This window comes from Geotrypetes seraphini, chromosome 12, assembly GCF_902459505.1.
Source record: "Geotrypetes seraphini chromosome 12, aGeoSer1.1, whole genome shotgun sequence".
Taxonomy (NCBI): Eukaryota; Metazoa; Chordata; class Amphibia; order Gymnophiona; family Dermophiidae; genus Geotrypetes; species Geotrypetes seraphini.
This window is the reverse complement of record NC_047095.1, coordinates 100,411,013-100,437,934: the sequence shown is the minus strand read 5'-3', so window position 1 is coordinate 100,437,934 and position 26,922 is coordinate 100,411,013. Positions and strand designations below refer to the sequence as shown.

At 47.5% G+C, this 26,922-nt stretch overlaps 1 protein-coding gene across 1 annotated transcript in view; it reads right to left on the bottom strand.

Annotated features, from left to right (window-relative positions):
* LOC117346176 (vomeronasal type-2 receptor 26-like) overlaps positions 1–26,922 on the bottom strand; it is an 81,548-nt gene that overhangs the window by 9,063 nt on the left and 45,563 nt on the right. Inside the window, exon 5 of the mRNA XM_033915578.1 lies at positions 21,321–21,447. Within this exon, the coding sequence (XP_033771469.1) occupies positions 21,321–21,447 (127 nt within the window). The remainder of the gene's footprint in view (positions 1–21,320; positions 21,448–26,922) is intronic.

The following is a 26,922-nucleotide window of genomic DNA, read 5'->3' as shown; positions in this document are numbered from 1 at the left end:
AGTCCCTCTCCTATACCCTTTCTTTGTAGTTCCTTTCCTCTCAACCTCTGTAAACCGTGCCGAGCTCTGCGCACGCGGAGATGGTGCGGTATACAAACCTAAGGTTTAGTTTAGTTTAGTTTAGTTTAGGGACCTTTCCAATTGAGCCTTGGGGGGAAGGGCTGGAGGTTTGTTAGAAGGATGAAGAAAACTGCTCAGCAAAGCTCCCAAGCACTTAGAGAGGGGGGATGGGAGGTAAAACAGGAAGTAGAGGAGTTAATGGAAGCCTTGAGTGATACAGAGTATAAAATGTACAGTGAAGCTGACCCAGAAGAAAGTGTGCTGGAGGAAGCCATGGACCTATGAAAGAATAGTGTGAGGCTGTTTTCTCCCTCCTAGAAATAAGTAGAGTCTCTGCCCAGGAAAACCTGAGCTGGAATAAAGCTATAGGTAGTGACAAGGCATCACTGCTTAAATAAAAGTGGGTTTAAAACCTCACCTAGCAAAGTCTCCAAAGAACCAAAGCTGAAGAACTTGGGCATTTTTGGGGGGACCTGAAGAGCTTAGTGCAAAGGGAGGCTTGCTCCACACAGCCTGCAAAGCAGGGCTGTAAAAGTTCTTATAGGGGACAAAGTACTAGGGAGGAATAGCAGTGGCAGAGAAAACATTTTTTTTCCTCTATCAATGTGAAAAGTGTTTGAAATAGTGCAGGCACCGGCAGTGCCCACATAGTGCTGTCAGAACTTTGACCAGGAGCAGCCAGCCACCCCAATAAAGGGGGAGCTTAAAATGACAAGACTCTGGAAAGTACATTTTGGGGGGTTTTGTTGTGGGATATGATGGCAAGGACTGTCCAGTCCATGAACTGATTCACAGGGAGCGGACTCTGGAGTGGGGTGAAATAAACTGTAGTGTCAGAGACTGTACAATACATTTTTCTGTTTTGAAGATTTTTTCTGTTGCAAATATTAAACCTGGGGAAGTTTTGTTTCAAGAAATCCAGACTCCGGGTTTTCCTTACACCATCCATATAAAAGGCGCATCAAAAATCTTCCCTGTGGTCCAAGCCAGGGTTTACCACTAACTTGGGGGCCTTGCCTGGCAACAGGAAGTTGGTGTCAGAAGTAGGATATAGCATCACCCACAGGTTGATGGAGGAAGAGCACCAAAAGAAAAAAAAAAATTGGGTGATTTTTTTTGGTCGGAAAAACTGTTGGCAATTTTGAGGTGAAATATTATAACCAAATACTATGTAAAGACAGCCAATACCCCAGTATTTGGACTCTAGTAGATTTTGGGACAATTTGAGGGTTTTTTTGTAGAGAAATCCTGAGTGCTGGAAAACAGTGATTTTGGTGATTTTGCTAATTTGAATTTAAGTCAGAAGTTTGTGGATTACAAATACCAAGCAGGAAGGAAGTTCAGCACCAGAAGAGCATGGTTCCAGAGGAGAAATAAGGAGCAGCATTGAGATGCCCAGGAGAGGAGTCTGCTATGGAGCCATGAGGAATCCAGATGTGTGAGCAATGTTCCAGAGATCCTGATCAGTGGAGTAGCTGGGGAGGCCCTGAAATCCCAAGGCTGAGACACATTATTCCAAGGGGGTAGCTGGTGTGGATCGGTGAGTAAGGGGACCAGATAGCTCTGGAATAGAGAGGGGGCGAGTCCTGAGGTTAAAAGAGCTGCACTTGGGTTTCTTTTCTCTCTTGTTTAATTTTCAGGATGGAGGCGTCCAAGTTTCTGGATGGTTTAGAGACGGAGATACACAAACTACAGGAGTGGTTTGGAAGTACTGCAAAACCTCCATCGATCAGTGACCTCACACGACAACCCAATTAGCTGTATATTGTATATATTTATTAGTAATCAATAATAGTCCGTTTACAAAGGATAAGTCTCAGCCAATTGGGTTAACAAAGAGCGTATACAGAATGCCAGCCTTCTGTATACCTGGTGTCTGTTCTAACTAATCCATTAGTAACTGGTCTTTTATACATTCTTAACAACCTGAGACCACGTTAGTACATTCTACGTTCTTGATTTCTATTGGATATTTATAATTGTTATTTTGTTATCAGTTCATTAATTGGACAACACATATACTTTCTGAGTCATATTGAAGCGTGATGTCTTATTGCCAAATGGCTTTCCTGATTTCCCTGACATATGTGCTTTTAATATCAAGAATCACTAATTTCTGAGCAAGGCCCATCCTATTCCTGTATTTATTTGCACAGTTATCAATTTCATATCCTTGTCATTGGTATTATTTCTGGTAAGTCAACCTGACCTGGAATTATAGTGATGTGTTAATTTCCTTCTGATGCTGCTAATTTCCATTTTCCCAAACAAACTACATGTTTGTTATTGTCAGCAGATGTTTGCTAGTTTCTGTGTGAAAGATGAGTTTCTGCATGAAAACTGCTTATGTTAGCAGAGAGAGAGATTAAGTGAGAGATATGATTCTTCTAATAGTTTGTTTAGGGTGCTTTTAGGCCTAAAGTAGCATTTCCATATTTCTGTCAATCTGAGGTTCACAGGGGTCTGTCTTCACCTCCAGTTTCATGGAGATCTTAGGATCTTCACCTGTACAGGTCTTTGTCCTCCACCTGTTCCCCTTAACTCTTCCTCAGGTTCCAGGACACTTTAAAAACCCAAGCAGATTTGTGGCAAGCAGACCACCAGGCACAGCAAACACACCATGCAGAACTATTACATCAGCTGGAAGCCCAGATAAAGGCCATTAACAACTTGGCACAGCGGCCTACACATCCGGTAGCTGGCTACGCTGGAGCAGTCATCGGGCCAGTAGGTGCTCCTTTCGGGGAGCCTATAAGACTAAATAAGTTAACTACTGAAGATGACATTCAGGATTTCCTTGTAGGTTTTGAAAGATAGCTGTTGCCTCACACTGGCCAGTGTACCAGTGGTCCGTTAGATTGATACCTTGGCTGGGTGGGAGAGCCTTAGATGCCTATCAGACTTTAAATGGCGATCAAGTTGTAGACTATCAGACTTTAAAACAAACCTTACTTGATTACCTGGGCTATTTCCCAGAACATTATCGAGGGCAGTTTCGGGCGGCATACATGGCCCCAAAAGAACACCCTAAAGCCCTGATACAAAGGTGAGAGATGGGTGCAACCCCAGATAAAGGGAGTGCATGAAATTATGGGGTTTTCAGACAAATAATTCTGAAGTTAGCACATAAGCATCCCTTGGCAGGACATTGGGGCAGGGACAATACTTTAGATCAGATCTTGGCCAGGTATCCACCAGGAAGAGAGTGAATTCTGTGATACCTGTCCCTCATGTCAAAAGTTGATGGGGTGTAAGCCTCCAAAAGCCCCGCTAATAACTTTGCCCAGAGTTGAAGTGCCCCCTAGCTCGCATAGGAGTGGATATAGTGGGGCCTCTTGATAAAAGTCAGAGGGGTCATGAATATATCTTAGTGTTGGTAGATTACATGACGTGTTTTCCATGGGGAGTCTCCCTTAGATCTACCTCTGCCCCAATTCTTGTACAGGAATTGATTAAAATCTTCTGCCAAGTGGGGTTTCCCTGAGAAGTATTAACAGATAGGGGTACCAATTGGGGGTGTTTGAGTCCTTCCTAGCAGCCTTTGGCATTTGTCATCTGAGCATCTCAGCTTACCATCCCCAGGCTAATGGTCTGGTTGAACATTTTAATCAGACCCTGAAGAGGATGATAAGGAAGGGAACAGCCTCAGATATTAGAGATTGGGATTTGTGGGTGCCCTTTTGCCTGTATGCTGCCAGGGAGAACTAGGGGTGTCTCTGTTTGAGCTTCTTTATGGGAGACCCCCCACGTGGCCTTCTGGATGTGATTAGGGAGAATTGGGAACCCCAAAAGGAATAAGACCTGTACATTTTATCTTATTTACAAGGTATGAGGGGTAGATTGAGTGATATAACAAAGTTGAGCCAACAAGCCCTCTAGAGGAGCCAGGCCAAAATGAAAACCTATTACAACCGGAGAACCCACAAGAGGGACCTATCCGTGGGAGAGAGGGTCCTGGTCTTAATTCCAGATGATCCACACAAGTTTGCGGCCCGGTGGAGGGGTCCTGGAGAAATTATAGAGAGGTTAAATGACGTAGACTATCAGGTGAAAGATGATAAGGGGTGAGAGCAAACCTTTCAAATAACCTTACTGAAGCCATGGAAGGAGCGAACAGTGTTATACACCCAGGCTCATGAAGGAGAGGAGGAGTTGGGACCTCAGATGACAGAGATAGGGCAGACAGAACCACCCAGGATAGGGGACACTCTGACAGAAGCCCAAAAGCACCAAATGGGAGCTGTGTTAAAGCAGTTCTCCTCGGTGTTGTCCCATAAGCCCGGGTATACTAGGCTGGGAGAGCATGAAATTATTACTGCTCCAGGAAGGATTGTTCACTGAAGACCCTACAGGCCGAGAGTAGACAGGCAGAAGTGAGGCAACCTGGGGGTAATTGAGGAGTCGCATAGCCTGTGGAACAGCCACATTGTGCTGGTGCCCAAGACAGATGGAACAACACGATTCTGTATAGACTTCCAGTTAGTAAATGCCATATCGGGAGTTTGATGCATACCCCGTGTCCCAGATTGAAGATCAACTGGATAAATTGGGGAAAGCCTGCTATTTATCCACCTTAGACCTCTGTAAAGGGTACTGGCAGATCCCCTTAGCTGAGAGGTCAAGACAAAAAATGGCATTCCAGACACCCCAGGGCCTCAGAGTTCTGAGGCATATCATTCAGATTTCAGGGCACTGCTGCAAGTTGCCAAAGAATTGTGAACAAGGTCCTACAGGGTATGAAGAGTACTCTGCTGCATATATGGATGACATCATCATCTTTACCCATACATGGCAGGAGCACCTGGAGGCAGTGAAAGCAGTTCTGATCACCTTTGAAAAGGCAGGGCTCACAGTCAATCCCAAGCAATGCTGGTTTGGGCAGACCCAAGTGAAATATTTGGGGTACCAGGTGGGAGCAGGGGCATATTTGGCCTTCATTGGATAAAATAGGGTGCATCAAAGAGTATCCCTGACCCATCAACAAAAGACAGTTGAGAGGGTTTCTAGGATTAGTGAGGTACTATCGGAGGTTTATACCCCATTTTTCTGATATGGCAGCACTCCTCACAGTGGTGTACCTAGCATATGTGACACCCAGGGCCCATCATTTTTTGACACCCTCCCCATATGTATGAAAAACATGATTTTTAGTAACAATGCCCACGTCACACATGAATATCTAGGAAAAGGCAGCATCTTACATACTGCAGTGAGCAGTACATCAATAAACCCAATAAACCCTAAACAAGCCAGACTAGTACAGATCAATCCTACACAGTCAATCCTAACAGAAAACCATGACTTTTTGAACACACAGAACAAAGAAAACACCTTCACCTAGTATGTAATCACAAACTAACTCCTCCCCCTTTTACAAAACTGTAGTGTGGTTTTTAGCCATGGTGGTAACAGCTCAGATGCCAATGCTAAAAAACGCTCTACAGTTTGTAAATGGGGAGATAGAATAAAAATACGTAGACAAAGGTTAAACTGAAGCACCAAGAAGCTGGACTCTGCATACAATGCAACATCACCTAAAGCATCTCACCTAAAGCAAAAAATAAATAAATAAATATAATTTTTTTCTACCTTGTCTTCTCTGGTTTCTGCTTTCCTCATCTTTTTGTCACTCTCTTCCTTTCATCCACTGTCTACCCTCTGTCTGCCCCTTCTATATGGCATCTTCTCTCTTTCTATTCCCATTCTAGAAACTTTATGCATCCCCTTCCATTTCTCCCTTCACCGCCATTAGTCTGGCATCCATCTTCCTCCCTTCCCTTCTCCAATGGTCTGGCATCTCTCCTCTCCTCTTCTTCCCTTCCATCTCCCACATGGTCTGGCATTTTACTCTCTCCTCTCCCTTCCCCCCACTTCCATCAGCATCTGCCCCCTTTCTCTCCCTACAACCCAATTCCATGCAGTATCCTTCCTCCTTATGTCTCTTTCCCTGCAATTCCATCAGCATCTGCCCTTTTCTCTCCCTCCACCATGCTTCCATACCACTTTGATCCCCTTTGTCACCCTTCAGCATGATTCCATATCACCCTGACCCCCTTGTCACCTTTCAGCATGATTCCATGTCACCCTGATTCCCCTTTGTCACCCTTCAGCATTATTCCATATCACCCTTATCCCCCTGTCACCCTTCAGCATGATTCCATACCACCCTGACCCCCCTTTGTCACCCTTCAGCATGATTCCATATCACCCTGATCCCCCTTTGTCACCCTTCAGCATGATTCCATTTCACCCTGACCTCCCTGTCACCCTTTAGCATGATTCCATAACACCCTGATCCCCCTTTGTCACCCTTCAGCATGATTCCATATCACCCTGATCCCCCTTTGTCACCCTTCAGCATGATTCCATATCACTCCGACCCTCCTGTCACCCTTCAGCATGATTCCATATCACTCTGACCCCCCTGTCACCCTTCAGCTTGATGCCATATCACCCTGATCCCCCTTTGTCATCCTTCAGCATGATTCCATATCACTCTGACCCCCCTGTCATCCTTCAGCATGATGCCATATCACCCTGATCCCCTTTGTCATCCTTCAGCATGATTCCATATCACCCTGACACCCCTGTCACCCTTCAGCATGATTCCATGCCACCCTGACCTCCTTTCTTTCTCCATCCCAAAGGTCCCCCAATAACTGCTTCTGCTCGGATGGAAGAGGTAAGTGACATCGGAGAGGGCTGAGCCGGCACACACAGTTAGTTGCGGCATGATCCCACGATGACTGCAGTTGCTACCCCCCCCCCCCCCCCGACGTCACTTACCTCTTCTGAAACAGGAGGGAAAGGGCGCAGTCATTATGGGACCTTCTTCACTTCAGCGCAGCTGCCGACTCTGCTCTAAGTACGGCAGCCGCGCTGAAGTGCCGTTTGAAGCAGAGCGGGATGTTCTGGATCCAGCCGGCTGTGCACCCCCTTGGAGCGTGCACCCGGGGTGGACCATCCACCCCCCCGCCTCACCTCTTGGTATGCCACTGCTCACAGATATGCTAAAGAAAAATTTGCACAACCAGTTGGTCTGGTCAGACAGGGGAAAAAAGGGGTTTCAATAGCTCAGGAATTGTTTATGTTGAGACCCTGTAGTGAAAGGGGTGGACTTTGAGAATCCCTTCCTTTTCCAAACCGATGCTTCCCAAGAAGGACTTGGGGTGGTCTTATCCCAGTTGCATCAGGATAGGGAGCATACCACCATGTACCTGAGCAGAAAACTGGTACCCCAGGAAAGGGCTTATTCTACAGTAGAAAAGGAATGCCTGGCCATTAAATGGGCCATTGACACTTTAAGGTACTACCTAGAAAGGAGGGAGTTTACTCTGGTCAAGGAGGGTGAACAACCTGTCCTTATCTACTAATTCTATCCCCTTCAGTACCTTGAATGTTTCGATCATGTCCCCTCTCAATCTCCTCTGTTCGAGGGAGAAGAGGCCCGGTTTCTCTAATCTTTCGCTGTACGGCAGCTCCTCCAGCCCCTTAACCATCTTAGTCGCTCTTCTCTGCACCCTTTCGAGTAGTACCATGTCTTTCTTCATGTACGGCGACCAGTGCTGGATGCAGTTCTCCAGGTGAGGGTGCACCATGGCCCAGTACAGCAGCATGATATCCTTCTCCGATCTGTTCGTGATCCCCTTCTTTATCATTCCTAGCATTCTGTTCACCCTTTTTGCCGCCGCTGCACATTGAGTGGACGGCTTCATCTAGGGAGGAAAAGCAGTGGCAGAGAAAACGTGTTTTTTTTTCCACTATCAATGTGAAAAGTGTTTGAAGTACTGCAGGCACCGGCAGTGCCCAAATAGTGCTGGCAGTACTGTGGCCAGGAGCAGCCAGACGCCCCAATAAAGGGGGAGCTTAAAAAGACAAGACTCTGGAAAGTACATTTTGGGGTTTTTTTGTTGTGGGATATGATGGCAAGGACTGTCCAGTCCATGAACTGATTCACAGGGAGCGGACCCTGGAGTGGGGTGAAATAAACTGTACGATACAATTTTCTGTTGTGAAGAATTTTTCTCTTGCAAATATTAAACCTGGGGAAGTTTTGTTACAAGAAATCCAGACTCCGGGTTTTCCTTATACCAGCCATATAAAAGGTGCATCAAAAATCTTCTCTGTGGTCTGAGCCGGAGTTTCCCGCTCACTTGGGGGCCTAGCTCAGCCACACAGCTCATCACTGTGGTTTTTGCACACTTTACTTGTCAACACAAAGTTTGCATCTTGCTTTTAACTGCTCTCTTTATTCCTTTGCATTCCTTATGGCAGCCCTTCATTTCACACCATTTTAATCACCGATCTTCCATATCGCATTATTAAAGTTTATAGTCAAGGCAATTTATCATAATGATTTATTTTCCAAGCATACTCTCACATATATCATTTCACAAGCAATTTACAACCCAGTAAAAATGGTTTGAACATCTCATTTAGATTAACTTGAAATCACAATCCCTCTTTTTTCAATAACAAAGTTCACTACACAGCAATTTTATTTTCCTTTATCCCATGAAGTTCACAAGTTTCAAATTCATTTCTCAGCCCTTCATTCTCACACTTGTCACATGGCAGACCTCCATTTCACACCATTTAAATTACTGATCTTTCACATTGCATTACTAAAGTTTATAATCAGGCAGTTCATTAAAATGACTTTTAAGTGTACTCACACATATATCATTTCAAATTAATCTAAATGAGATATTCAAACTATTTTTTTGCTTTGCTGTGAAATCGCAAACCCTCCTTTTTAAAAAAAAAAAATACAAAGTTTGTTATACAGCAACTTTCTTTTCCTTCATATCATGATGTTCACACCAAGTTCAAGTTTCAAATTCATTTCATCACAATGGGTTTACATAAAGAATACAGGCACTTTCAAATAGGTGCCTGTTAATCTCATGCATATTCATACCTTGATGTCATCATGCTATTTAATACAACACTTAGACCCATGCTTAACGTGACCATTTATTTTTTTCATCAAAACGGGACATCTATTAATATTCAGTCCCACCCCAATCCCACCCTAGCCCCACCCCCAATTTCTTCCATTCATTTTTCATGTACACACAATCTTATTATTTCATAATGGTAACCATAAAATTTTAAAAAACACAAAGCACCATATACGCAGAGAAAATGTTATTATTTATATTTAGGGTTTTTTCAAAGATGTCACCTCAGAAAAATAGACAAATATAGTGCAAAATATAGACAGCAGATTGTCACACACCCGGTACAGGCTGGTCAGAATGGCTACCAGGACGTGCGCAAGACTCCAAAATCCAGACGTGCCTTTCTCAGATGAAAAGCCCTGCTGGTGGTTCAATATCAGCTAATATATAAAGAAAACCAGTTAGCTGAATGTTCAATGAAAAATAGAACTGCTTTATTTGACAGTAGCGTGGAAACCAACACTGTAGCTACTGTTCTCAAAGTCCACATTCAAAGAATAGCAAATTCAAAACAAAAACCATAATACAGCTCAAAGGAAATGGCTAATAAGTCAGCCAAGGTCTGAGCAGCCCTTTTCTTCAGGGTATATCACTGCTAGTCTTAATTAGCTCTTAGTCCCAGACAAGGAAACCCATAATTGAAAAGGTAAGTCAATTTACTTCTTTCAGCATACTGAGGTAGCCTGGAATTGTACAGGCTTTTCCCTGCCAGTTCAGGTAAGCTGGCGGGGGTGGGGAGTTGCTGAATCCACCTCAAAAAAAAAACTTGCCAGAAAATGGCCCCACAATCCCAACCCAGGATCTTTTGTGGATTCAGACCCCATAACTCCCATTAACCTCAATCAGTAGCAAAATCTTCTTTTCACATGAGGGAAAAACAAAATCCCCACATTCAAAAACACAGTTCACAGTCCTTCCCTAATTGAAGAGAGTTCTTTAGGAGTGAAGCCTTTAACAAGGCTTCCCACTCACAAGCAGTTAGCACAAGTCCCAAACAAAATGCAGTGCCAAAAGAAAAACCCAGGAGAAACTTAGCTTTGTTCCATAGCAGTTTCCTCCGGCTCCCAGGGAATGTCCATAGGCTCCTCGGCTTGCACACCATTCAGTAATCTTGGTAGAGAGGGCTCATCCATATCTCTCATTTCAATCTCATTCTCAGTTTGGAACCTGGAAGCACCTGGCCATAAGTCTTCTTCCAGACTGGATCCAGACTGACTTTACTCAGCCTGCTCTGCTCTATTTGTCCAGCCTTCAGAGAACCATGCCCTACTCTGTATGGGGGTTGGGCAGCCTGGTTCTGAGCTTTCTGCTGTTTTTCTATTAGCCTAAGCAGATGGGGGCTGGGCTGGATAGGAGCTTGTCTCCTATGGGAAGTTTTAACAGGATTAACTCTAGGTTTAGAGAACCTTATGTTCTCCTCTGGTTTCCCCTCCTCCCAGACCTCTTGTTCTAGAGTGCCCTTGTCACTGACAGAGCTCTGGGAATGTGTAGTTACTTACCTGTAATGTAGGTTCTCCGTGGACAGCAGGATAGTCAGCCACATATGGGTGTTGTCCCAACAGCTCCCAATTTGTGGATAAGCTCTCCAATAGCTCAGAGAGATTTTTTTTTTTCCTCTGAGCACGTGCAGTGCCCGGGCCCCACTGGGCATGCCCGAGCCCTACCCATTTCCCCCTGCTTCCCCCTAATCCCCAGGATGTTCCTAGCTGTGGCCGGGTCGGCCGTATGGGGAGGCGGGTGGGTTGTGTGGCTGACTATCCTGCTATCCACGGAGAACCTACATTACAGGTAAGTAACTACACTTTCTCCTAGGACAAGCAGGATGAGTCAGCCACATATGGGTGACTCCCTAGCCGAGGGATGTACCGACTGGACCTGCGCCTTAGCGCTTTGTGCATCCCTCGCCTGGTTGTGGAGGCCGAGCCGGGCAGGGTAATCAGGCAAAGCAGGTGAAGTTGTGGAAACAAGGTTTTAGATAAAGTGCTGTGTTAACTGAGCAATAATACTCACAGAACAGTGAACTGGTCAATGACAATCAATGAACAGTGAGAAACCAACTGGTCAACAGTGACAATTCGTACTTGCATGTGAGAATTCATACTTGCCTATTCCACATTCAGTCTAGACAGGAGTGCTGGAAGACCTACTTAACTCACAGAACAGCGAAACTGGTCAATGAAAATCAATGAACAGTTAGAAACCAACTAGTCAACAGTGACAATTTGTACTTGCATGTGAGAATTCATACTTGCCTATTCCACATTCAGTCTAGGCAGGAGTGCTGGAAGACTTACTTAATCAATATCTATAACATCCTACTTGATCAGTGTTTGTCGATATTTATAACACCCTACTTGATCAGTGTTTGTCAAGGCTGTGCTAGTGGTTGCTGTCCCTCCCGGGAGGGAAGCACCACTTCCAAGACTGCTCGGCCGAATGCATTTGGAGCGTGGAATGCTATGTCGAGGCAGTAGTGCTTGGTGAAGGTGTGCATGGAGGACCAAGTGGCTGCATCGCAGATGTCCCCTATTGGTGTGTGGTGCAGATGAGCCATTGTGGTGGCTATGGCTCTGCGCTGGTGGGCATTGGCTCCCACCTGCAGTTGATGCTGCGCTTTTCTCTAGGTGAAGGGGATGCACTTTTATATCCAGCGCGAGTGCCTGCGTTTGGTGGCTGGAAGTCCTGGTCTGTTTTGGTCATAGGAGACGAACAATTGAGGCTTGTCTAATCTGCTGCATAGTCAGGGCCCGCACACAGTCCAGGAGGTGTTGCTGAGGTGGCAGTGTGCCTACCTGTGGGGAGATGTAGAGTGCCGGGAGGCACGCTGAAGCCACCTTCAGCAAGAATAGGGGGTGGGTTCTGGGTACCACCCTATTCTCATGGAGGAGTGTGTCGGCCGACACGATGGTGAGGGTTTTCCCGGCCAGGAATACGGGATCTGCCTCCCCCAAAGGTTTGAAGGGGTCGAGGTGAGCTGATGCGGCACCAAGTTGAGGTCCCATCCAGGCGGTGGTGGTCTGACCGGTGGGTGCAGATTGGACAGTCCCTTCATGAAATTTTGTGATTACTGGATGCCTCAACACTGGTTTGTTGTCTAGGCCAGCGTGGTATGCCGCGATTGCACTTAGGTGGACCTTGATGGAAGTGGGTTTTAGGTCCCACTGAGATAAGCTCAGTATGCACTGCAGGATGTCTGGTATGGGGCAGTTGTAGGGGTCTCGCTGCGTGTCTGTGCACGGGTAGCGGAACCTTCTCCATTTCAATCCCATAGCGTTTTCTGGTTGAAGGTCTTCTGGCTGCCATAAGTGTGTGCTCCACGTCTTGTGGTAGGTTCATCCTCTCATCATTCATGCGGTCAGGGCTAAGGAACGCAGGTCGTGGTGGAGGGTAAGGTTCCCACATTGTGTTATGAAAACTGCACTGATCGGGAGGGGGGAGAGGTGGTAGAACCGCTATCCCTTACCGGAACGGGAACCATGGTTGCTTGGGCCCGGACAGGGCAATCATGATCACCGTTGCTCTGTCCTGAAGGATCTTCTGCAGGACTTAGGGTATGGTGGGTAGGCGTATAAGAGTCCGTGGTTCCAACTCACAGACAGGCCGTTGGGGCTGAGACGGCGATGGGTTGATCTCTTTGCGCAGAAGGTCAAGTATTTTGAGTTCAGTTCGGTTGCAAACAGGTCGATGCTCGGTGTGCCCCAGGTGCTGAAGATCTTCTTCATTGCCGCTGGGTTGAAACACCACTCATCGGGATCCAGCTGGTGGCTGAGTCTTTCTGCCAGGTCGTTCTGCTCCCCCGGGAGGTAAGTTGCCTGGATGGGGCATTGAATGGAGTTGGTGAACTCCCACATGTGGCAAGCTTCCTTGCATAGCGAAGTTGACCCTGTCCCTCCCTGCTTGTTGATGTAGTGCATGGCCACCTGGTTTTCTGTTTGGGTGAGGACTGCCCTGCCTGTTTGACGGTTTCGAGGGCATTCCCTATGGCCCTGAGCTCCAGTAGGTAGATATGGAGTGAGGACGCCTGTGCGAGGATCGAGAAGGTGTGTCCCCCCTCCATGTTTGGAGGCATCCATGGTGGCCACCAGCTGGTGAGGTGGTGGTCTGGTTTCCCTATCGCTAAGTTATCTCGGGCAGTCACCAGTGAAGCGTCTTGTGTATGGGCTGGCGAATGGGTATCTAGGTGGTCAGAGGTTGGGTACACTAGTCCCAGTGACGTCTGAGGTGCCCTTTCAGGGATCTCATGTGTAGTCTAGTTTGCTGTACAACAAAGACCGCAGCCGAGACACAGGAGGGAGCGTGCTGACGATGAACTGCTGGCAGGGATGCACTGGGCCAGGGATGTCATGGCGTCGATCTGGTAGTCCCGTAGGACGGCCTTGGTCTGTGTGGTGTCGCTGACTGCCCAGATGAACGATATCCTCTGGGAGGGTATCAGGTGGGATTTCATGTAGTTGATGAGGAACCCCAGTTCTTGGAGGAGGGTTATGGTGGTTGTCGGGGCTGCCAGCTGTCGAGATAAGATAGGATGGGCACCCCTTGAAGGCGAGGATGTGCCACTGCCACGCACTTTGTGAACGCTCTTGGAGCCGTTGAGAGTCCAAGGGGCAGGACCTTGTACTGGAGGTATCTGTCTTGGCTTTAGAAGCGACGATGCCTCCTGTGGGCTGGGTGCATGGGATACTAGCCAATACTCGGGCTGAAACAGGGCCAAGTCTGTACCCAGAGAGTGCATCTGGACCTTGTTGTATGCACTTGTTGAGCTTGCAGAGATCCAGGAACAAGCATTGTCCTTGTCCATGGTGATGTGGGGGTTCCTGGAGTGGAAACCCCTTGGTTATCTCCTCTGTTCATCACCGCCTCTATTGATTCTGCCGAAGCAGGTCCTCTCCTTGCTGCAGGAAAATTGGGTCGTCAGATGGAGGGTGCCCCGCCCACTCGGGGGTGGGAGTGGGCGGGAGTGGATACGAATTCGGAATCCCTGTTGATGCTGCTGAGGGCCCACTGGTCGATGGTGATCCTGGGCCAAGCCTTCGCAGACAATCTGATCCTGCTGGGCTGGAGGGTGGTCAAGGTTCTGTTTTTGTCTTGGGGAGAGGGCTGCCCTTGGATGCTCCTGCCCCTCGGGTGGTGCTTGTTTGTGTAGCAGTTATGTTACTGTTGCGAGCGCTGGGGCACAGACAGCTGCCAGTGTGGACTGGCTCGGTAGTGAGCTGGAGTCCCTATCTTATTTTATTTATTTATTTTCTCTCACTGGCCTCCTGATAAAGCTGCATCTGGAACTGGAGCGCAGCAATTCTTGCGCTCAGCATTGCGCCCTTGAAGGTCTTTTTCCCCGTGGAATCCAGGGTTTTTCAGGTCCTTCCCTGACGGGGCGTTGGAGGGGGGGGTCATGCTGCCCTGTTTCTCTTAAGCGCCAAGGCTACCGCAATGTCCCTGTATTGCTGCTGCGGGTTGTTGAATCCCTGGGCTGGAAAGATCTGGTACTTCAATCCCAGTCTCCTTGATGTTGGTTGCCCTGAAGAGAGAGTCAGCCAAATCTCGTCTCTGCAGTCCAGGAGGTTCTTATGGACTGGAATCGCCACTGCCTGCGTGAAGTACTGGTACTGGTAATTCAGGCCTTGTAGTACTCTGTCTTGGGTACTTGTTGTCCACCCACGTGGATCTTGAGAAAGGCTGTGAGTTTCTGGAGGGACTTGGGGTGAGTCCTCGTTTGTGGGTTTTCTTTTTTTTTTTCGTTAATTATTTATTTTTTGTGTGTGGTGACTCGGGGCGTGGCTGGAGGCTGGTGTGTTGCTTGTTCCTCCGTTGCTTGGGTGCATGGCATGCCGCTGGAATGTGCCATGTTGTTGTGCATGGCTCCCTCTAAAGGGGGGCATTGGGGGGAGTGTTGCCCGCTGAGAGAGGAGTGGGTCAGCAGGAGGATTAACTGTTGTTGCTGGTCCCACCCCTGGTTCGCATGTTCATGTGCTGCTCACTTAACTGGTTGGGTGACTCCATGTACCCCACCGACATTCTCTGTCTTTTTTGAGAGCCTGCAGAGAGGGGGCAGGATGTACCCCTTCATCTGTACCAGTGCTCCTGGCTGCGTTTCCCACTGTGCCTGGAGGCAGAGAAAGAGGAGTGATAATGCCTCTTGAGTGGGCTTCTCCTGCTGTACTGCCTATTGTGTATTAAACTGTACAGCGCTGCATATGCCTTTCAGTGCTATCGAAATCATAAATAGTAGCAGAGTACCTCATGATTTTCAAACCCCCACCTTTGGAGAGGCATGGTCTGACATGCCGCATCACTGATGATATCAGCACCCTGCTGTGAAAGGCAGACTCCTCGTTCACGACATGAGAGGGGGAGGGGTGGGAAAGGTGTAAACTGCAGACTCTGCAAGACCCCAGGAGGGAAAGAAGCAGTTGGTTTTTTTGTTTTGTTTTCAGCATGTTCTTTACAAGCTGAGGTCTGCAGGTCCCCTCCGAGGGAAAGAAGCATGGGAGTTTCTTTCTCCTTAGATTCAGATTGGGAGGAGGGTGGGGCAGAGCCCTCGGGGCTGCAAAAGATTATCAGAGGTTTTCCCAAAAACAAGCAGATAGGACTTACCTTTGGGACTGGAGGGGGAACCCCGATCGTCTCCCTGCAGAGGCTGGCTGTACACAGCAGCATGCAGGCTGGAGGGCGAAAACCCCAATCTGCTGATTGCAGAGGCTGGCTTTACGCGGCAGCATGCAAAAACTCCGGGGGAGATCTCAATCTGGAGGACGAAAACCCCGATCTGCTGACCGCAGAGGCTGGCTTTACGCGGCAGCATGCAGTGACTCCTGGAGAGATCTCTCGGTCTGGTGAGGCTCCTATCGGCTGCCCTGCAGAGGCTGGCTGTAAGCGGCAACATGCAGGGACTCCAGGAGATATTTCTCTACCATGCCGAGTGCAGGCGGGGGATTAGCTGAGCCAGGGCATCCTGGAGACTCCTTGCCGCTGTAGCTTATGGACCCCCCACTGCTGCATTCCGATGAGGATGGCTGCTGGAGGAAGATTCTCGGGCCTCACTTCTCTTCATGAAGTCTCTCAGTGCCCTCTTCCTTAGCTTGCTTGCACGTGGTGACATGTGCGCACAATGCAAGCAACACGGAAACCTCGAGCGCCGGATCCAATCAGTGGGCGCACAATTCATGAGGATCCAGTGTATTCATCCTTCTCCAGCATCCCAATCATTTCTTTAGATGATTCAGGCATCTTCAAGGTGATGAGTAGAAAAGTTGTAATGGAGAGCTGTAGAAAATCCGACCTATGGGAACGGGCAGAAACTAAAGACTGGGGATTAGGGGAAAGCAGGGGGAAATGGGTAGGGCTCGGGCATGCCCAGTGGGGCCCGGGCACTGCACGTGCTCAGAGAAAAAAAAAAAAATCTCTCTGAGCTATTGGAGAGCTTATCCGCAAATTGGGAGCTGTTGGGACAACACCCATATGTGGCTGACTCATTCTGCTTGTCCTAGGAGAACTGTTTGTAGGAGTGCTGCTGTACTGGTCTTCTCTCCTAACAGTCAGGGGTTTTTGTCCCTTCTCTGGCACAAACCTAACTCTAGTGCCCGGTTTGTGACAAGATATAAATTCTCAAAACTAACACATTTTGATCACTAAATTGAAAATAAAATCGTTTTTCCTACCTTTGCTGTTTGGTGATTTCATGAGTCTCTGGTTGAGTTTCCTTCTGACTGTTCATCCTTTTTTTCCATTTCTTTCTGCACTCAGGCCCAACAATTGTCTCTTTCTATTCCCTCCCTCCTTCCTTCCTATGTCCTTAGTACCCCCAGTGCCTCCTTTCTATGTCCTTAGTGCCCCTTCCTATGTCCTTAGTGTCCCCAGCGCCTCCTTCCTATTTCCTTAGTGTCCCCAGTGCCTCCTTCCTATGTCCTTAGTGCCCCCAGATCCAGTGTCAGTTCTCCTTTGTACCTTTGTTCCAGGTCTCCCTCTCTCTCCCTCCTCTGTTATGATCTTGCCTCTCTCTGCTCTTCCTCAGGGTCTCTCCCCATCTGTCTGTACCTCCCATAGTCCTGCTTCTGCCTCCTGTCTTTCCCCTTTGGTCCAGGCCTTTATCTCTCTAGTCTTTCTTCTACTTACATCCCCCCTTTTTCTGCCTCTTTCTCTCCTTCCTTCCTCCCTCCTTCCTATATCCCCCATCATTGCCTTCCAGTATTTGTCCAACCCCCTCTCAAAAAGCCTGCCTACCTGCCTTCCTCCCCCAAAGCCAGCCTGCCTCCCCCAAAGCCTTCCTGCTTTCCTCTCCCAAAACCAGCCTGTCTGCCTACCTTCCCCAAAGCCAGCTTACCAGCCTCCCTCTCCAAAGCCAGCCTGCCTGCCTCCCCCAAAGCCATCCTTCCTGCTGGCCTACCTCCCCCAAAGCCAGCCTGCCTGCCTCCCCCAAAGCCAGCCAGTTTGCCTGCCTACCTACCTCTCTGCCATGCCAAAGCCAGCCAGCTTGCCTGCCTTTCTCCTTCCCTCCTTTCCATGGAAAAAAAAGCCTCCCTCCAGTCCTGATTTAACCCCCCCCCCCGTCACACACACGGTCCACTGCCGCTGCTGCTCTGCTTACCTCCCTGCTGCTAATCGTGCCCAGAAGCCTTCTTCCCAATGTCAATTCTGACGTCGGAGAGGATGTTTCGGGCCAACAAATCTCTACCTGGCTGGCCCAGAACCTCCTCTCTGACATCAGAATTGACGTCGGGAAGAAGACTTCTGGGCACGATTAGCAGCAGGGAAGTAAGCAGAGTAGCAGCGGCAGCAGAATGGGGGGAGGTTTAAATCAGTCATGTAGAGAGGCTTTTTTTGTGAGGCAGGGAGGGACAGGAAGTGATTGCCTGCCCTATTGACCCCACGCACAACTTCGGGATGCTGTCCCTGAAAATGGGACATTTTGGCATCATGAAGCTGTGTATGGGGACAACGGGACAGGGGATCTAAAAACGGGACGGTCCCGTTCAAAACAGGACGTATGGTCACCTTACCCATGCCTCTCCTTGATGCAAGTGCCTTTTTGCGACGGCGTTTGATGATCACTCACTTGACACAATTTTATTTTAAGTGCAAGGTAAGCTATTTATCTAGAATCAGTCTCTACATCCCCCAAATTTTTGTTCTGTTTTAAATTAATTAAGTATTGTAAATGTAGTAATAATAATACCAGTTTATATACCACAGGACTGTGAAGTTCTATGCAGTTTACAATGTTTAAAAGATGCTACAGATTAAGTAGAATTAATAAAGTTAAGGGCTAGTGATTAACAGTTCTGGAGATCAGTTGTAGACTAAGATTGTATAGGTCAGTTACCTAAATACTTCAAGAATAGATATGTTTTTAGGTGTTTCCTAAATTCCCCATAAGTAGTATGCATAAGCAGTTGTTCCAGATATTTACCCCATAATGCTGCTTGATGTAAGAAAAGATGTTGAAGATGACTTTTAAATTTACCTAGCCGGTGGGGAAACAAAATTCAGATGTGAGCTTCTCTTATGTCTTGGTTGTGAAAGAAAAAAGGTCAGTTATATATATTTTTTTTGGGGGGGGGGGATGTTCGAATGTTTGTACATTTACAATGCTTAATTAATGCTTAATTAATCAGTTTAGTATTTTTCACATGCATCACAATTACACATTCTCACCATGTTTAATTTTTATAATTTCAGATTCATGAGCCTCTTCTCTCACAAATATATCTTTCAAATCTTAAGCTTTTCACACTACTTGGTAAACATGAACTTTTACCATCACTCATTCTCATATGTTTTTGAATAAATAGGTTTTCCTTTTCATGACTTTGGCTTTTCACCTCTATGGTGCCTTAATAAGATGCATTTCTTTGGGATCACCCTCATTCTTTAATAGCTTATATTTTTTATATACTGTATATACATAACTGGGGTTTATTTAAGTTGTTTTATTTTTATTTATAGTTTTATTGACCACACAACCCCTGAGGAAGGCTCTGCGAAGCCAAAACATGACCCATGTAGGGTCACACCAATAAAGTCTTGATTATAAAGGATAAGCATTTGGGTCAGTTTAATACAGACTTTTGTATTCAGATCTTCAGCACTCTTGATCTCGACAGTTGATAACATTAGGACTCCACTCTATGTGGTTTTACTGTATGTTTTGTGGAAATCTTGGTTCTTTTTTTCCTTTGAGTTCACCATTTGCCAGAGTAAGTCAGAGATTTCCTTAACAGTGCACATAGGGTTCATGAACCATGCATCTTTACTTACACGAAATGGAATGTCCAAATTTGTACTCATTTCCCCCTTTTTTATATTTATAGAGCATGTACAAAATTTGCAAGAACTTTATTGAATACAAACCCATTGAAGTATATTTGATTTTAAAAAAAAAGCCCTCACATATACTTTGAGAAATGTCAGAGGGTTATTCAAAGGAAAAGAACATGAATGGGTCGTAGATGGGGCTTACGTTTAAGCCCTTAAATTTCAGAATATTTTATATCACATTATATAGACTCCTCCAACTGCCAAGAGCAGAGAGCTACCATTGGCTCTTTTGAAAAATTCAAAAAATTCAGACTTTTTCCAACTTGCGAACTGTGTAGAAAAAGGCAGAACTGTAGTTGGTGTGAGAAGGTGGAAGTGAGCAGTTTGGAATAAGGAAAAACAATTTGTCTCTCTGTAGTTAATAGTTTGGTGGAAACTGGCAGAGAATTGCTCTAAGTAGCTGGCTACCTTTATACATATGTGGGAATATGTGGCACAGTGGTAAGAGCTACAGCCTCAGCACCCTGAGGTTGTAGGTTCAAATCTACACTGCTCCTTTTCACCTGGGTATATTAGATAGAGTGTGAGCCCACTGGGACAGAAAGAGGAAAATATTTGAATTTCTGAATATAAACTACCTAGAGGGGCATAAAAGCTGGATTCTGAACCGGTGTCTTCCAAAAAGAACACCAGTTACAGAATCCATCCCCTCCCAGCAACTATCATGGCAGGAGAGATGGCTCATCTCCTTTGTCATGATCTACCCACCTCCCCGACATGACCGGGGCAGGAGGGTGCCCAAGCCCTCCTGCCCGAAGAACCGCCACCCTCCCCGACATGATCAGAGCAGGAGGGAGGCCAAGCCCTCCTGCCCAGGAGACTGGCACCCTCCCTGACATGATCGGGGCAGGAGGAAGCCCAAGACCTCCTGCCCCTGTGATCCCCCTAACCCCCACCCCCACTAAAATAAGGGCAGGAGGGATTCCAGGCCCTCCTGTCCTCTTCGCACCCCCTCACAATTGGACCCATGTGCCTAAGGCCCCGCCCACAGGAGGGGGCCTAAGGCAACTGTGACTATTATGGTTAGCCCAGGCACCTCAAGCCCCTCCTGTGGGTGGGGCTTGAGGCACCTGGGCCAATCAGGCCCTAAAGCCCACCATTCTAAGGATGGCAGGCCTGCCAGATGGATGGACTTGGGATCCGTCCGTCCGGCCAACTTTCTTAAGGTACCGGGGGTGTCAGGGGTAGGGGTCACCAGGTAGGGGGGTCTGTGGGGCTCAGGGGTACTGAGTGGGGGATTGGGGAGGGCGATCATGGGGGAGTGACAAGGACAGGAGGGCCTGTGATCCCTGCTGCCTATATCTTAGAGGAGGTGGGTGGTACGGGGGGTTTGTCAGGGCAGGAGGGCTTGAGCACCCTCCTACCCCGATCATGTCAGGGAGGGTGCCGGTCTCTGCGGCAGGAGGGCTTGGGCTCCCTCCTGCCTGATCCGATCAGGGGCAGTGGTGGATTGTGGCAGGAGAGATCGGCTATCTCTCCTGCCACAATAGCAATCCCAAGTGCCATGGTTGGCGGCACTTCAGGATCATTATTGTGGCAGGGTAGATGAGCCATCTCTCCTGCCAAGATGGTTGGACAGGTTGCCGGGACCGCTGAGCTGATCACGGTAGCTGCGAAAAGCTCAGCGGCCCCTTTTTCGGCACTTATACCTGTTTTGACTTGGTCTAAGTCAAAACATATAAGTGCTGACTAGGCAACCTGTCAAATGTTTTGGTTATACCTGCTGTACGACTATGTCTAGGTCGGCCCACCTCCCGCAGTTTCCCCTCATCTAAAAACGCCTCTTTTCGCTCTATGCATTTAGAGGCAGGAGAAAGGCCTAAGCTGGTTTTAGATACATCTAAAACTAGCTTTGGTTATGGGTACTTGGACAATCAGGCTTTTTGATCATCCAAGTACCCATTTAGGCCACTTTGTAGATGTTGTTTTTTTTTTATGAGCCCCTTAGACTATAAGTGTTATATAAATAAATACAATATCACCCACCAGTTTGATTAGAGATCTCTCCAGCTGGACAGGGAATACAGTCATAACAGCAGACAGGCTTTCTTTCTATGGGTAATTTTCTGTAGCCGGAAGCACAGCTCTGACTGCATCTGGATTGTGGAGGTGCCTGAAGATTGAGGAAAAAAAATATCTGTCTTCAAATAACAATGGGCTGTAGTGTATAAAATGCTAATTTTTTTTGTCCAGCAATTCAACCTTTTCTTTCAATATCACAAATTACCCTCTAGAAGTAATTAGAACAGCTAATTATCACCAGCTATTTTTCTTAGGAAGCCTGAAGAAGGAGGTTGGGAGACTGCAGGTTAGAGTCCAGGAGCTGGAGGGACTCTGCACCATAGAGGAGCAGTGCTGGGAAACTGAAGACACCACCAGGGAGAGCCACATCACGGAACAAGTTAGAGAGCTCGAGAAGTTCATCGAGGAGGCCTGCAAGATGGTGGAGGCACAGGACCACAGGACCACCAACACACCAGGAGAGAACCAACAGCTGGACAACAGAATCCATCAGACGCCATGGGAGTAGGACCTTGCGGAGGACCTGGACAGGCAGATGAGGTGGAGACCCAACAGAGGCTAGAGGAAGGACTAGCGGACTGCTCAAATGGCACAGACCTGAGACCAGAGGTGGAGACCCAACAGAGCCCAGAGGAAGAACTAGCGGACTGCGCAAACGACACAGATCTGAGACCAGAGAGACAGTTGAGGAAAGGGAGATCAACTATCGTAGTTGGAGACTCAATCCTGAGAGGAGTGGACAGTCACATAGCCGGAGGGAGAGAGGACCGATTAGTGACATGTCTCCCGGGGGCAAGAACGAAGGAGGTCATCGACAGAATTGGGAGGATCCTGGAGGGAGCCAAGACGGAGGAGACAACAGTAGTAATCCACATTGGAACCAACGACATCAGCAGGAGGAACTTCAACAGGACTACACTAACTGACCAGTTTAGGATCCTGGGGAGGAAACTGAAACTGAGGACAAGGATGATAGCCTTCTCAGAGATCCTGCCAGTACCGAGAGCAGACACAAGGAGGCAGAGCGAACTATAAGCAATAAACGGTTGGCTGAGGAGATAATAATAATAATAATAATTTTATTTTTGTATACCGCCATACCCAGAAGAGTTCTAGGTGGTTCACATTGGTTAGAACAAATTACAAGAGGTTACATGCCAAATTGATCATAGAGTTGCGAATAGCAAGGAGAAAGTAGTTACAAGTGATTACATTCCAAATTGATCATAGAATTACGAACTACAAGGAGGAAGAAGGGGGAGAGGAGGGAGATGGGGGGGAGAAGTTTCGGTAGGAGGGAGGAGGAGGATTGAAGGCAGGGGCATTATGGGACTTTAAGGGTCTTGCTCTCGGAATAGGTGGGTTTTAAGTGTTTTTCTGAAGTCGAGGTAATTGTGGGCTTTGAGGACCATTTGGGCCAGCCAAGGGTTTAGTTTGGTGGCTTGGAAGGCATAGGTTTTGTCAAGGAATTTTTTTGAGTGGCATAGTTTTAGGGAGGGGTAGGCGAAGAGTTGGATTTTGTGGGAGATCTTATGGTTGTGGTTTAGGGTAAAGTGAGGGATGATGTAGCTTGGGGATAAACCAAATATTGTTTTGTAGCAAAAACAGGCAAATTTGAATATGATTCTGGATTCTAGTGGGAGCCAGTGGAGTTTGTGGTAGAAGGGGGTGATGTGGTCCCATTTTTTCAGGTCGAATATGAGGCAGACAGCAGTGTTCTGGATCATCCTAAGTCTCCTGATGGTTTTCTTTGTGGTGCTCAGGTAAATGATGTTACAATAGTCCAATGTGCTGAGGATGGAGGATTGTACTAAGAGGCGGAAGGAAGTGTCATCAAAGTATTTTTTTATGGTGCGAAGTTTCCATAGTATCGAGATACTTTTTCTGACTGTGATATCAGTGTGTTTCTCAAGGGATAGATGTTTGTCTAGTGTTACTCCTAGTATTTTTAAGGTTTGTTCGAGGGGGAAAATGGATCCTTTTACTTGAATTGTGGTGTCTTTGACTTTGTCTTTGGGGGTTGCTAGGAAGAATTTTGTTTTGTCTGGGTTTAGTTTTAGTCTGGTGCGAAGAGGAGGGTTTCCACTTTGTTAGGAACTGGACAACTTTCTTGGGGAAGAACAAGCTCTACAGGAGAGACGGACTGCACCTGAGCACGGCTGGGACGAGGATGCTGGCACGCAACATCCAGAGCGTCATAGACTTGGCTTTAAACTGAGGAGAAGGGGAAAGCCGATAGTCGATCTGACCTCGACATGTCGGACAACAGTATCAAATAAGGATACTGAGCAGGGACATTGTAAAAGAGAGCTCAGGACTGATGGGAATTTTTGGAAAACGGACATAAGGACGCATTGCAGGGGCCCAGGGCACAAATGGAACTAGCAAGCGGGATCAACAAAGTACAACAGGAGCCAGAGGGGCAAAGACATTGTGAAAGAGGGAAATTTTGGAAAAAGGACCTAAGGATGCAATGCAGGGGCCCAGGGCACAAATGAAACTAGCAAGCAGGATCAACGGAGAACATCGGGAGCCAGAGCAGCAACCAAAAATGGGGAAACAGGCTGAGGACGACACAGACACACCGCAGGAGGAGGATGACCGAGACGAGGCTCGGGGACTGGCAACCCATGAGGGGGTCTGCAGGAGTGCCAAACCACGAGGAAAACCAACAGGGAGGGCAAACAACCGGGACTTACATTGCCTATACACTAATGCTAGGAGCCTAAGGGCCAAAATGGGAGAGCTGGATAAAATAAATCCTGTGGTCTTGTACATCCTTTAATACAGGGGTGTCCAACCCATGGCCCGCGAGCCGCATGCGGCCCTGTGAAGAATTCTGTGCGGCCCCGCTCACAATGCGGTGTTTTCCTCTGCCGGCTACCTCCTCCATCTTGCTGCAGCATTTGCTTAAAGCCGCGAGCAGCGGATCCTATGTGCCTCTTGCGACATCAGAGGGAATGCTTGCAGATCAGCTGCAGAAGGCACATGGAAGATGCTGTCCATGGCTTTAAGCAAACACTGCAGGCAGGGCTTTTGCTCCAAGAGCCGCAAGTTCAGTGCCGCCTATAACTTCAGCCAGATCCTGGGGAGCCCATAGTGACTGAACATCAATGCGGCCACTGAGGAGGAGCTGATGACCCTGCCGGGGTGAGCTGGGTTGGGGCAGCTGCAGGTGGCACGTGTGCCCATCGAGCCCTTCTCCGGCGTGCACAAGTGCCAACCGTTGCTGCATGTGGCCACGTGGAACCTACAGCGCTGCTCCATGGACAAGGCCAACAACCCAGTGCTCTGCATGACCCTGCTGGAGAACGGGTAAGGAATCAGCGGTATTAAGCACTTGGCCCTGAGGGGTAATTTGGGGGTGAATGCTGCACTGCTGATGGGTGTGTGTGTGGGGGGGGAATGCTGCTTCTGCACAGGGAAGGGGGAAGAGAAATGCTGCTGCTGCACTCAATTGGGAGAGATGCTAGGGCATGGGAGGGGAGGGGAGGGAAGGAGACTGATGCCAGGCCAGGGGAAAGAAAGGAAGGAGAAAAAGGAATGAGAGGGGATGCCAGATAATGGAGTAGGAGGAGAAGGAGATGAGAGATGCCAGGGCATGGGGGAAGGAAAGGGAAACTAAGGAGACAAATACCAGACCACAGGGAAAAGAGGTGCCAGAGAGGAGGTATCAGGGCATGGGGGAGGGAAGGAAAGGAGAAGAAAGAGATGTCAGAGCATAGGGGTGGGGTGGAGACAGAAAAATAGAGAGGGGGTGAAGCTGAAATGAATCATATACAAAGGAGAGAAGTGGCACAGGATAGACAGTTTATGGAAGGAGCATAGAAAGAGGAAAGATATCATATGGAATGGGGAGAGAGCAGACAGAAAAATGGAAGGGGCACAGAGAGAGAGCAGACAGTGGATGGAAGGGGCTGATGCTGCATAGAAGACAGAGAGAGAACAGATGCTGTCTAGAAAGAACAGAGTGAGGATAAGATGATTAAAGCAAGGGGGGATTTGTTCAGAGATGGGTTTTTTTAAGGTGGGAGGGTATTAAAAGAAGTGCCAGATTGGGTGTGGGGGGAAAGCTTATGGACCAGAAAAAGAGGACAGAGAGAGATAGTAGGCAATGATATGAAGGGAGAGAAGTTAGTCCTGGGGTAGTGTGGAGGAAGAGGGAAAGAGATGCTTGAAGGGAGAACTGTTGGGAAGAGAAAGAAAGAAATGGTGGACCTGGAGAAGGGAGGCAGGCAGACAGGGGGAGAGATGGGATGGGGGACAGTTTGGAAGAGAAAGGGAGAAAAGTTTGATCTGGGGATGGGAGGGGGAAATGTTAGGCCTGTGGATGGAAGGCAGAGAGATGCAGCATCTCTCTCTTTTTTTCTCCTCCATTTCATTGTTCAGCATCAAGGGGGGAGGGAAGAAGAAAAACAGCAAAGAAAGGGAGCAAATTGTTGGACCATGGAGCTAGAGGAGGAGAGATGGAACCATGGGAGGGCAGGAGGGAAGAGAGCTGGGATAAGATGATGCTAGGGGATGGAAAGAAAGGGACAGAGAGACCAGTGGAGAGAGGGAGGGGGATTCTGAAAGTGGTGAGCCATGTGGATGAGGTCAAAATGTAGATGACAAGATAATTGAGAAATCAGTGAGTACAGTGGTAGAAATGTGGTAATGGGGAATAGATAGAAGGGAATAGGAGGCTAGGAAAGGAGTGAGATGAAAAATGGGAGAGCTAGAGACAGAGAAGATGGAGAATTGAGAGATAGCTGAACATTTAAAAAGAAGAAGGGTGAGAAATAAGGCAAGATTTGAGTAGACAGAGGCAGAAAAGAAAAAGTTAAGAAAGCTGAAAGGGAAAAATCAATACTTTGGAGACAGGCATAAGAAGGAAATGGAACAAAAGAAGAGGAGAAAAAAATGGACAGCAGACACTGGAAAGAGAATTAATTGAAGATAGAGAAAAAGCAGAAAGAGAAACTGGGACCAAGATGATGGAAAAACAAAACATCCAGTCAACAAGGTAGAAAAAATGGTTTTATTTTTAATTTATTAACTGGAATATGTTAGCTTTGGGATATGTGCATCACAATTATTTTTGTATTCAGTGGCTTAGTCATATACAGCTGATTTGGGGGAGTGACGAGCCCAAAATTAGTGGATGGGCACCAAAGTTTCTACCTGCTTGAGTGCAATTTATAAATACTTGAGCTAGTGGGGATTCCCAAGCCCTGTCAACTTCCTTCAGTCTGGCAACTCAAAATCTCTAAGCTTTGCAGCCAATGGCAATATCCTCAAGCTGCCCCTGCTTTCATTCATGCATGAAAGCCAAAGGTGGGCAGGGAGGAAGGAAGGTTGCAGCTCTGCAATATTGCTGCCAGCTGCAGAACTTGGGAAGTTGGAGGGAGAGGAGGTGGCTGTCAGTTGGTGAGGCTTGGGGATCCCTACTAGCTACAACAGGGGAGATGTTCATTTTGAGGGAGCCTAAGCTCAAAGTGGGAGGCCCAAAAAAGCAGTAATATTTACCCTGATTAAACGATCCTCCATATGCGCTCCTGACAGATGATTCAGCATCCCCACTCTG